Source organism: Pecten maximus, chromosome 3, assembly GCF_902652985.1.
Source record: "Pecten maximus chromosome 3, xPecMax1.1, whole genome shotgun sequence".
Taxonomy (NCBI): Eukaryota; Metazoa; Mollusca; class Bivalvia; order Pectinida; family Pectinidae; genus Pecten; species Pecten maximus.
Genome location: NC_047017.1, coordinates 20,970,730 through 20,983,790, shown reverse-complemented (window position 1 = coordinate 20,983,790; position 13,061 = coordinate 20,970,730). Strand labels below are relative to the sequence as shown.

At 34.8% G+C, this 13,061-nt stretch overlaps 1 protein-coding gene across 1 annotated transcript in view; it reads left to right on the top strand.

Moving 5' to 3' along the window:
• LOC117323541 (neurexin-2-like) overlaps positions 1-13,061 on the top strand; it is a 166,902-nt gene that overhangs the window by 114,925 nt on the left and 38,916 nt on the right. Inside the window, 6 exon segments of the mRNA XM_033878818.1 lie at positions 2,495-2,712; positions 4,660-4,771; positions 6,028-6,090; positions 11,747-12,345; positions 12,347-12,506; positions 12,899-12,919. Of these exon segments, the coding sequence (XP_033734709.1) occupies positions 2,495-2,712; positions 4,660-4,771; positions 6,028-6,090; positions 11,747-12,345; positions 12,347-12,506; positions 12,899-12,919 (1,173 nt within the window).

Sequence of the window (13,061 nt, the reverse complement as noted above, 5' to 3'; positions counted from 1 at the left end):
CTGAGAAAGTAATGAAGGGATCTTTCTCAATTTTCATATTTAGGTTCCCCTCGGTGCCTAGTTATGCATATTGCATTTTGAGACTAATCGTAAAACAACATGGCCAACAGGTAGCCATCTTGTATTTTGACAATTGAAGTTTGTTATCGCTATTTTACAGAAGGTACTGAAGGGATCTTTCTCAAATTTCATATGTAGGTTCCCCTTGGTCCCTGGTGTTGCATTTTGGGACCAATCAGAAAACAACAGACAGTCATTATCGCTAAATCTTAAATTTTATATATAGGTTCCCCTTGTTTGAAAAGTACTAGAGGGCTGTTTCTGAATTTACGCAGATTAGTAAGACTTAGAGGAAGGGAAAAGTAGAGAAAAGATCAATCTGACATGGAACCTATAAAGATCATTCAATGGTGGGCGCCAAGATCCCTCTGGGATCTCTTGTTTTATTTTGACAACAACCATGAGTAAGAAGTAAAGCATAGTGATTCTTTCATCAGAATTTCTCATTGAAATTTATGGAGAACAGGGACTTGGTCATTGTTAAATAAAGAAAAGTCTTGTGGATGACGTGATAAGGAGGACTTATTGCTTCTCCGCACGAGAACTCCCAGACAAGGGAAATGAGAGTTGAGAATAGACACGCTCAAACAGTGATAATGCTGAGAGTATGTTCTGCCCTCGTTAATCATAGCTAAATAGTAATTTAATGCTTCCTTTCGCCAAACTAATATTTTCTGGCTTTTTTCGTGTATTTTTATCAAACAAAGACACTATGAAATATTCCAAATTATATGAATTACTATCTGTTGAAGTCGGAACTTACTGTGCTATTTATGTATAGCTGACAAATAGTCGAGCAGTTTTGAATGAAAAAAGACGAAAGATGCATGAACAATTGTAGCAGTAGATCAAAGCAGAATTATGTGCAGCCTTGAAACTCATTATGGTGCAACGTTGACTATAACAAATGACTGCTGCATTTCTATATATCTAGTGCAGCCTCAGTTTGATGTGATCGGGATCACTAAAATTCAGCTTCAGCAGTCACATCTTCTTGCCGAGTAGTGTAAACCATCCCATTTTAATGCTACGCCATTCCATCGATACCCTACCCACTAATGTCATGTTTTTATTTCACTTTGAAGATAATTTCTTCAGGTTTTATTATTACTTAACAGTATGTCTTAAATTAAAGCTGGAGACACTGTGAGTGAATGATAGATGGCGTGATCAGTCATTGTGCCGATTGTCCTATAGACACTTGTATATGCTGATTGGGCTTGGGCCGTTCGGGAGAGGCCGTGTCTGTGTACAGGTTTAACAGTTGATTCCAGACGCCCCATACACACTTAGCTTCCCTGAAGACACTTCAGTGGTAATCTTTAGGACAAGGAAACAGTGGAAATAGGCACCAAATTCATACCGTTCATGTACTTCGATGGTATTGGTTGTGAATTTATTGATTTTCAGGTCTACCACTTCACCTATGGCAAATCCATGGTTTATAAATATGCTGTCTGATATTCTTCTTGGTTAAGCATTCTTAACCACTCTTTTATGAATCATCAAGCCTGTCTACAACAGTCACTTGTCAATAAAAACCATCAAACCTGTCTATAACAGTCACTTGTCAATAAAAACCATCAAGCCTGTCTATAACAGTCACTTGTTAATAAAGACGTTCAAACCTGTCTATAACAGTCACTTGTAAATAAAAACCACCAAACCTGTCTATAACAGTCACTTGTTAATAAAGACGTTCAAACCTGTCTATAACAGTCACTTGTTCATAAAGTCATTCAAACCTGTCTATAACAGTCACTTGTTGATAAAGACATTCAAACCTGTCTATAACAGTCACTTGTCAATAAAGATCATCAAACCTGTCTATAACAGTCACTTGTCAATAGAGACAATCAAACCTGTCTATAACAGTCACTTGTTGATAAAGACATTCAAACCTGTCTATAACAGTCACTTGTCAATTAAAACATTCTTCAATTTTAATTTTCACCCCATCATTTATAAACAGTCAATCGATAACCCCAAGTATAACAATCAGTTGTTTTCAAAGAACATTGTCATTCCATCCTTTGTAATTTACTAAACCTGTATATAACAGCTACCTGTCCAAAAAGACCATTCATGTTTTCTATCATTGTTGATCATTTAAACTTGTCTATAACAGTTACCTGTCTATAAGGCCACTGTCTCTTCATTCTTTGTGAATCTTCATTAAACATAATTATGATAAATCATTGTTATTCCTGCAACTCGGACATGACTTTCCTTAGTCTCTGGAAGGTGAAGCCTCTTTTAAAATTATGTTTCAAACAGGTGGAGCTAAACTTCAGCACTTTGGAGTCTCCTGAGAGATGGAGTAATTTAAATTAAACTTAAAGATGAAACTGAGCTGAATTTGTTCTTGTTTCAAAAGTCAGTATTTGAATAAAACGTAGTGACTGATATCAGTTTTATAATTTTGTACTTACAGAAGCAGCTACCTTAGCTTTTGACAGTGCTCAGTTCATGAAGATCACTCTGGACAAGGAGTCTCATACAGAGGCTGAGGACATCTCACTTCGCTTCCGGACTGAAAATCCCAACGGCCTACTCTTCATGACCTCATCTTACCGGTCATTTGATTCAATGGCTCTCTACCTCGAGAATGGACTGGTCAAACTAGAAATCAGAGTGGGCAGTGGTTCTAAGGTAATTTGAATGATCCATTGCTGACAAATTAGAAATTGAAATTAAAAACAACAAAAATCGGCAACGATGAAAAATTATCAGAGATTCTATTTACTATACTAAACAGTGTCTGATGAATTAATTGGGAATTACATATTTTGGAGATAAGAAAGCATGTATCATGGTCCCAATCAGTTCATTAGAAGTAAAGATTCTGTACAGAGGAGGGTAATGGACACAACTGCTACAGTGAAGGGAGACAACTCTTAGTTGTAGTCTTGCAAGAAACATTAGTTATGATGTATCAGACTCGATCTTGAGGACATTAAGTGTTGTACAGGGTATATGAACTCCATTTATATTATATTAAGGTGAATGAGTAAGCTCCATCTGACTATCTGAATTATGATATATTATATCTTTTTTTATAGATGTGAAACTTATTGTTAAAATTTGAAGCTTTATAATTCTCACAGTTTAGTGGATTCGGTACCTATAGTAATGTTTTTTCAAGACACATCATTTTGATATGGTGTTGTGGAGGCTGGAATCTATTGTAGTGTTATTACAATGTACGATTGCTATATATAGACTCATCATTAGTGTATATTTGAGCCTAGAATGTCTTGTTATAGCATTGTGGAGGCTAGACAATGATTTTGTGGTTTCTGGAACTTATAGTAATAATATCACTGTGGGGTCTCAAGTTTTTCATTAATGAAACTTTAGGGGCTAGAACAATACTGTGAATTTATTTCAATAGTTTAAATTTAAGCTATACTTGGGTAGCTAGGACAGTAGAGCAATTGGTTTGAACTACGGTGATATAAACCTATTGTTCTGGTGGCCAGAATCTTGATGCCAGTACCTTTTCTGTCACAGCAAGATTGATTGAGTATACGGTGTGAGGTTATTTCAGACAGTGGCTGTTTTTGTCTGCAATGCCAGATAGATTTGGGTTATTTTGTCGTATTACTCTCCAGCCGTCTCCCTGTATTCAAATCTAATTTGCTACTATAATGGCCATCTAGCGCATACCATTCCGATCAACTTACCCAGCACTTACCACTGTGCAGACAGTACAACCGTCAATTTTATAGCATTTTAAAAGAAATGCTTACAGATTTGAACTTTACAAATCTGTTTTCCATTTTCTCTTGGTGTTGGGCTTTCGGCCATCTTTTTTTCATAGCCGTACAAGCAGATGCAACAGCTCGGAGATTTATTCTTAAGATTACTTTAAAACAATGGTTTAAAAGGAAATGGACATTGCTTGAAAGAAAAAAAGCTTCCAATAATGATAGTGTACTGTGAAGATTCAGCAGTGTTTTATTTAAAGGTATTCTGCAAAGATTCAACAGCATTTTATTTAAACTATTGTCAGCTTGCTTTAGCAGCTTGTGTCTGGCCTAGAGCTGTATTTCAACAACAACAAAAAGTACCAAAAAAAAAAAAAATAATAATTCATAGAGAATTCTTAATGGTAGTAATTTTCTATTTCAACATTCCTTTCAACTATTTTATGTTACAAAACAAATTTGGATCAACTGAGTATTCCCTGAACAAAATTGTGGTGGCACTCGAGGGGATTAGTATCGTTTGCGATGCCTTGTTTAAAATTTGAGGTGGATGAGAAAAAAAAAGAAAGAAAAAATAATTTAAGCTGACACACCTGAGCCCACCTTGTTAAAAGCCCGATCACCATGTGTTAGGTCGTTAAGTACCATTAACTGTAGACATGTCAGTCAGCAATGGAACCCTAGAGCTAAACGTCTCTTCGGCTCACAATTGATGTACGGCAAATTTTACCAGCTCAAATTCTCTTTGTTTCATCCAAGTCATCCTTGCATGCATAGGAATGTTACTTCAAAAATGAATTCTATTTAAGATTTGTGACTAAATATTCTTTGTCATACCAACTTAAATTTTAATATTCGTTTCATTTCTTAATATTCTAATTACTTTTAGATTCTCACCATTGGTCGAAAGAGACTTGACGATTACCAATGGCACACTGTGATCATAAAACGACGCGGATCCCAGGTGGAACTCAGCCTCGACAACGACAATCCTATTGGAGGTAGGTTTCCATGGCCACCAGTCTTTAGTCGTTCGTGTCAGCATCTACTTTACTTTTGAGTATGAACACCTAACAAGAGCTTGCAAGCAATCTATTTTTAGATAGAATGTCAGAACAAAATGTCATCTGTAGCACTGTGAACCATCCCATCATTCATAGAGATCTGTTGTCATGGAGATGATTTATAATATTTGACCTTGAGAGACCAGTTTTGACCTTCAGCAGTCCCCATTTGTCTTTCACATTGTGATTTCAATGCATTTCATTGTGGTGATAAATTCATGATGTTTTACATCCTTCAAAGTATAGGGTTTCAAAGCTATCATAAATCAAACCTCTAGGGTGAATATATTCAATATAGCTAGTTTAGAACCAAGCCAAGACACAGTAAATTTCCTCTATATCGTAGTCTATATATAAGATGGGCAGACACAACACCATTACCACATCCATTTGTCTGACTGTTTGGGGAGGATTTGTCTAGAAAAATTAAGAATTATTCCCAAAGTATACACAATCCTTGTTCTTGTTTCAACTAATGTTTTGACTAAATATTTAACTGGTCTTAATGACTAGCTATTCAGTGTATAATAACGATGTCCAACATCTCGTACTTTCGCTGATATATAGGTCAACCACTTATAATGATAGCCTCAGTTCCATTACAGTCTGGTAATGTGGCCTAATTTGTTAAAAGATTGTGTTGGCTACCTAATTTGGTGACCTTACCATTTGATTGACTTGTTAAGGTGATATATAAGTATTCACTTAATCATAGGTTTCGGGGACGAGGTGAAGAGAAATACCATAGTAGCTTTGAGTAGAGGGCCAGTATTGGGAAATGGTTGGTACAGGTCCAAGTCCATTGGAAGATATTGTTGAGGATGGAAAATCCATTTTGTGTTATACTACTGATAAAAAGATCGAAGATTTATTGATGAAAATTAGAGATGTTTGTAGCTTAAACAAATCTTAAGAAGAAAAGTTAAAGATTAGGTTATAGTATTTGGGGATCTCATAAATGAAAATACTTCAAAAGAGAACTTGCTAATATTTTACTTTATTTCAGTTAAAGCTTTATATTGAAACTATTTATTTTGAAAATATTGAAATACAAAAAAAAGAAAAAAAACCAATATGATGAAACAAAATATATATAGTGCTGATACAGTGTAGGGCTAGGATCCTGTAAGTGCTATTCAGCACATCGTCCACGTTAACACTGCTGTATCATCATGTATAAATTTCCTTTTCAGATTATATACCTGTGTCCTATACCATGGTCTTGTATGTCAAAAACCTAGTGTTGGGCTATGCCGGTAATTCTTCTATCACCTGTCATCTGTGTTGTTCTAGCCGTGTCAATTTGCTACTGTTTTGTTTCCCCTGAGAATCCCCAAGCTGTTTGGTTTGTCTTATATCTTTGGTTCAGCATTTTGATTTTGTTAAGCTCCTGATTGACCAAGATGAGGAACTGTTTGTGTGACATTTGAGCTGATTCTTTTAGATGTTTGCATGAGTTTTATGTTCTGCGTATAGTATATAAATGTAACAATGGCCGACATACCAAGACATTAATATCATTCATCTTCCTAATTGGCTACTATCAGAAGAATATTGAGGTCTCAAAACAATAATTCCAAAGGTTTTATTAACTTCGGAGATCTGATACTTACTGAATCACACATTATTGTTCATCAGATATCAAGGAATGATATTTATGATTGTAAAAAAGTGAAGGTTATTGACTGAAGTTTATGTTACATATATATAGATTGATCAAATGATCACCTTGTTTACAATTCACCTTTGATACAAGTTATATTAACTGATATTAATCACTAATGTTGGCCTGGATAAAAGAGCACAAGGGAAGTAAAAGAAGAGAGTGTAAAATTGCCTTACTAGCTCAGACTATCAGCAATTTCCCTGTAGCCTAGTGGTAGGATGTTTGCCTTGAGAACAAGAGGTTTCTAGTTCGAGCCCCAGTGCAGGCAGGTTATTTTTCATTACTCCTTCCCATTACAAGGAGTTTTACAAATATGAGAGTTAACCAGATTATAAAATGGTAATGAAATGACATCACAGACTCACAGATGATGTTAGATATCTACAGTCAAGATGGCTGAAATTTCGAATATAAGAGTCAGGCCTGAAAAAACATATCCTTATGGAGTCTTACTATTTTTGTTATCATGTCTTGAAAAAATCTTGATTTGCCTTAATTTCATGCCAGACTGATGAAAAATAACCTATGAATATTAAGGGTGATTACATCCTTAATATGTTGAAAGAATTTGTCAAAAAGACTAATCATGCGAAGAAAAGACAGTTGTTTAAAAGATTTCATTTTGAATATCCTTTTCAGTTTAATAAAAAATGAAAAGTCAAGGACATTGCTCAGGCAATTCTTAATTGTCACCAGTTAGCCACATACAGATCATCTGGCCGCCAGATTGCTAATGTTGGGGTGATATTCATCTGATATTGTCCAGAAACAGATTGTTATCGTCACAAAACAGGAAACGCTGAATTTTAGAGCTTTTCTTTTTTACCTTAAACACATGAATTAGTGTCACAATTAAGTCTGTTTATTGTTTTCAGCAGCAATGTGACAAATTTTATTTAACATAGAGTCATTTGAGATTTATTTCAATGTATAAACGACTATTTTAAAGATTACTGTATTTGTTACACAATTTATAAGTAAGATCTACTAGGTATAAATGGCTTTTTTCTCAAATTTCAAATGTGTTTCCCTTTGTGTTAAGTTTTTTGCCTGTATAATTTCAAAGCTGGTCAAAAGAACAACTTATTTATAGGCAGCCATAATTGATTTTGGTATATGAACGTTGTTGTCATTATTACTCTCCTGCGGATGAAACTAGTGGGGGGGGGGCTCTACTAGGTTTCCTCTCCATCGGTGTTGTATGTATGTACATATTTATATAAATATACGACGAGAGTTTGTCAGCACTCCAGTGGCTTCATTCCTTGAGGGATTTTTATCAAACTTCACTCGCAATTACAAAGGAGTATAATATCTCAAACAAGTTCAAGTTTCAGGATTATTTGATCAATATATAGGTCACTGTTACTATTTTTAGAAAATCCTTGTGGGCACTCCATCAGCTTCATTCTTAAAAGAATTTTGATCAAACTTCACACAATTACAAAGTTACAATTTTAGGAAAATCCAAGTTTCTTTAAAAATCATTACAGTGTAAAAGCTGGCGGGGGTCGATAGGGACATGTATTAATGCTTCAGCAATACTCAGTATGCTTGTTTTAATTATGAAAACAAAATGGATCTTTCTCGAACATCATATGTGATATTTCTTAAGTGCTACTGAAATCGCGGTAAATGCTAGTCCTGTTATTGTGATACATAATTAAACCATACAGAAAATAATTCATAACTCACTGAGGTATCTTAAAAGGTTAACTCATATATGACTAGTGTATTTGACTGTAATAAGCATCCAGGGCTCGTGAAAAACTGACTGCGAGGAGTTAGGTTCAACAAAGCCTAAGTTATGACAGTTCGTGTGTGTATATAGGAGACATAACTGTCGAACAGGCTGCCCAGGAGAATTCTAAAATTATTTTTTTCTCTTCCTTTAAGTATATTTATTGGAAGACAATCTGTCAGATCACGAGACTGAAGTGTCTGATATGTGGAGTATAAAGAACTGAATTTTGTTAAACCTTCAAGCTTGCCAGGATAGACAGTACGTATCTTTGGGAAAGATAGCGTATATAATGTTATACCCCAATGACGTCGGGGCGATCCCGAGGGGGTCGTTCGTACTGAAATTAGGTTGTCATCTGTCTGAAGAAATCTTGTCTGAGTATATATTTTATAATTCAGTTATTTTTTTCAATGTATATATTTAAAACTATAAATGTATACATACTATCAATTTACATAATTTTGTCCACATTTTCAATTTCCAAATATTTAAATAGAGTTATGCCCCTTTTCTTTACAGTACAGTTAATGTACATGTTTTACTGAATTACTGCGTGTTTTTGGTATGGCTTTGAACTTCTGTTTGTCTAGAGATCTCCTCCTGCAACCGATCTCTTTGAAACTTTGTAGTATTTAGAATCATGATATGTAGTTGTGTTTCCCTGAATGAAACTTTTATTTGACTAAGTTATTGCCTTTTTTTATTTCAGTATTTGATTTTTATCAGGAGATCTCCTCCATTTATCAACCAAACTCTTAGAAACTAAGTAGGCTTTAAGATCTTGATATTTAGTTGTGTTTCACTGAAGGGCATTTTTCACTGAAGGGCATTTTGATTCAAATATTTTTGCAAAAGTTATTGCCCTTTATTGATTTCAGGATTTCATTTTTTGTCCAGAGATCTATCTCCTCCTTACATTTTTCAACCATTCAAACTCTTAGAAACTTAGTAGGCCTTTTAATCATGGTATGTAGTTGTGTTTCCCTGAACAGCATTTTAATTAAGTGCTTGAAAATGGGAGGGCATTAGGCGTCAGGGACGCTGATCAGTAAAACAATTTCTCTTATGTTGAGACACTGTCAACAGTTTATGTAATCACTCATTTCTAATTCTGCTTTGTAGATGTAGGCATAACCATTTCAAAATATCACCTCCAAAGAAAATCTCTTTGGAATTTCATTTTATTTCAGTGAAAATACCCAATGGAATGTCAAAGGAAATACCACTAATGTAGCTCCAGCAGAGTTTATTTCAGATTCCACTGGCTTCCAGATAAATTGCTCTCATCTATTGGTCTGGCATTTCCTTACAATTCCTGAAATATCAATAATGGAATTATTGGTCTGCATTGAAGAAAATAACTCTTCTTTTTATCACTCAAAACAAGCAAATGTATATTCTCTGAAAAACAGACAACTTTAAAATTAACTTAGCCCATAATATGGCTCCCGGTCTAACTTAAATGCAGTTGCAATTTCCTAAATGTTAATACAAATAAAGTATTTTAACATTAGAAGAGAAATGTATTCTACAGTAACTGGTATCTGTATTTACCAATTTATTCACAAAAACACTTTAATTGTGTGTTGTAAGTAGTCCTGCTCGTGTACTGCCTCAAGGATGTGGTACAGTCAGTACATGGATATAATCTAAGAGTTATTTGGAGAGTTTCATGAATGTCAATGATTTGACCATGCATGGGCCAGACTAAACGACATATGCTCACTCGATCATCACAGTTTAATATTTATATTTTGAATTCTAATTCACCCTTGTATTCATCATCACATCGGTATTCCAAAGATTTCAGAATAAGTACGATTCCCAGGCTAACATATGGTTTAAAAAGCAAACTGAAGTTCCAGTGTAAAATATTTCTACTGAAAAAAACATATTTTAGACGTCATGTTTTTCCAAGTGAATTGCAAGGAATCAGTAATTTACCAATGGAATTCTGCCGATTTAAAAACTTGAAATTTCAAAGACTTGACTGTGGAATATTATCAGTTGAAAATTCAGCTTTTCCAATGGAATTTCATGAACACTGAAATTTCAATAGCAGCAGATTTTTTAAGATATTAAGATTTTTAAGTGCAAAAAGGTCTGGTTTGAGTATACTGTATATATCTGATGGTAACATTGTGGGTACATATAGATATATCATGTGTATTGTCAAATTAATCCTTGAACATTATGCACATGCAATAATGTTTTTAAGGCCATGTAAATTAATTTTGTGTTTGTTAAGGATTTCTAGCCTTTATTTTCCCTCTATAACCCAATTTTTGGTAAGCTACTTTTAACTTTAAACATCCATGGTTAAAGTATTCCTAAGTTGGGTAATATTTGGGTGTTATGTGAAATGAGCTACCTGGCTTGATTAATTTTTGTCAGCGTGCATGGTAGAGCCTATCTTTCCTTCTATACTGTAGTGCATAGTTTTTGCTTTCATTGCAAATTATGTGTATGTGCAGAATACAATAGATATATAGAAGAATTGTAATAATTTTGAAGTAAATGACCCCTTCACTTGTCAGTTTTCTGTGTAATTACTTGCCTCAGTGCAAAGATCGGTGACTGAACATTGGTAGGATCATGTTTGACCTTGCCAATGACCTTGTCATGACTGTTACATATTTATACCTATCTGCCCACACTTCCCTTGGTGATGAGCCAAAAATAGACAAATGAAATGTTATTAGTTTCTAAAACCCGACAAGCTGCTATGCCAAGGTATGAAAGGTTCCATTTTCATGAAAAATGCATTGTGATGTTATTTCATCTGAGACTTGAAATTTGCATCCATTTTGTCTGTGATCAGCTGTATATGAATGTAGAAGGATGTTGGTACTGTTGTTTCCGAAATACGCTTAATGTCTTTTTCATGTTTGAACCGTCACTAGCTTTCACGTTCTAAGAATTGATTATAATAAGAGCTTGAGTCCTGACTGACCTATATAAGCAAGTCTATATATAGCATGTATGGTGTATATGATTTTGCTCTTACATAACCCAAGCAAAATAAACATTCTGAAAAGCGAGTAAATTGTCTAAATTATATTCTTAATTCGATTAACTTTAAATTGGAAAATTTATGGTTTAAAAACAGGAAAACCTCAATGGAAATGAAAATTAAATATACTCTTATTTGATGAAAACTTGCAGACTTTATATTAAACAAAATTATAAATTGGGTGAAATAAAGTATGATTTCATTTTGATAAAACAGGTGACATTAATCTGCTTATATCAGAATCACATGTATAATTTGATTGCTGATTGGTTGGCTTTTTTTCAACTCTTTGTAACCTGTAGTTTGATTGGATATAATAAACCAACAGTATATTTAAATTTTTGGATGTATGACTTAATTATATTTCTTTTGTTATGCCTAAGTTTTATGTAGGTATATCAGATTTTTTTATGAGGGCTACTTGATATATCTATTAAGTTTCTTTGTGAAATTCAGCTTTTGACATTACTTTTTCTTGAAATCCTTCAGATACTCTCCCAAGAAATTCTCGTGAGTTGAACTTAAGGCGTATGGAAGTGGGACGTATGGTCAAGGACGACAACAGGCTCCGACAATACAGTGGCTTTGTAGGAAACATGCAGCAGTTTGTCTTTAATGGAAACCACTTCTTTGAAATGGCAAAATCACAGGACATCCAAAACATTGAGACGACGGCACGCTTTCTCACCGATGAACCAGTGCTCAGAAACCCTGTGACCTTTAAGTCTAAGGAGGCGTATGCTCAACTTGAAAAATTAAGTGCCTACCTCGAGTTTTCTGTATATTTCAAATTTAAGACGACGGAGCCAGATGGGTTGATCATGTACAATGGTGGGCGAGGACAGGACTTTTTAGCATTTGAGTTACAGGGAGGGTATCTTCACTATGTCTACAATACAGGGGCTGGAGCTAAAAGAGTCGTAGTCAACACTATCAATCGCCTCAACGACAACGAATGGCATGATGTGCGTCTTTTACGTCCAGTGATGGATAAACAAACCATCCGTGTCGACGACCAGCACCCGACTGTGGAGAGCATGCACGGGTCTGACACTCTACACTTTAACCTAGAGGGCATGCTGTATGTAGGGCGGAGTAAGCAAGACTATGTATAACTCACTCCCGAAGCTTATTTCCTCTCGGCACGGATTCCAGGGCTGTCTCGCTTCACTAGATCTCAATGGACCACGCCCAGACATTCTGAACGACTCTATAAAAGTCTTCTCCTCCATCGCCAGAGGTTGTCAAGGTGAGTAGATAGAGACTGATAGAAACTTACAGAACAGTTAGTCTCCGTTAGATCAATGAAATTAAAACAAACATCTAGAGCGTTGTATCTTCATTACAGAGATTATAAACACTATAGCTGTTCATAATTCATTTCATTTAGGAATGGAATTTATTTTTTCGTAGAATCATTTATTAGATTCGGAATGATGGAAAATCATATAGTGGAAATAATTATATACATGTACTAAGTTTGTAAAGTAGAACTTTAGATATTAACCCTATGTATGGTTGAAGATTCTTTATCATATGCCTGCTTTCCATCTCTGGCTTCTCTATTACTGTAATCTGCCTTGAATGTCATGAATTAGAGAAATTTTCATAAATTTGTGTTTTAATTTCCAAAATGCTAAGACTTAAAGGCGCTAATTGATAGTAAGTATGATAAGTAGGAGAGTGTTAGTCTGTGTGATCTACATGCTCTTTTCTCTCTTGGCCGTGTGACATTTCTGCCTGCATCTATCTGCACTGTGGGGCAGTACTGAGTATAGACCTAGTCTGCTTGTATTAGGTTGTA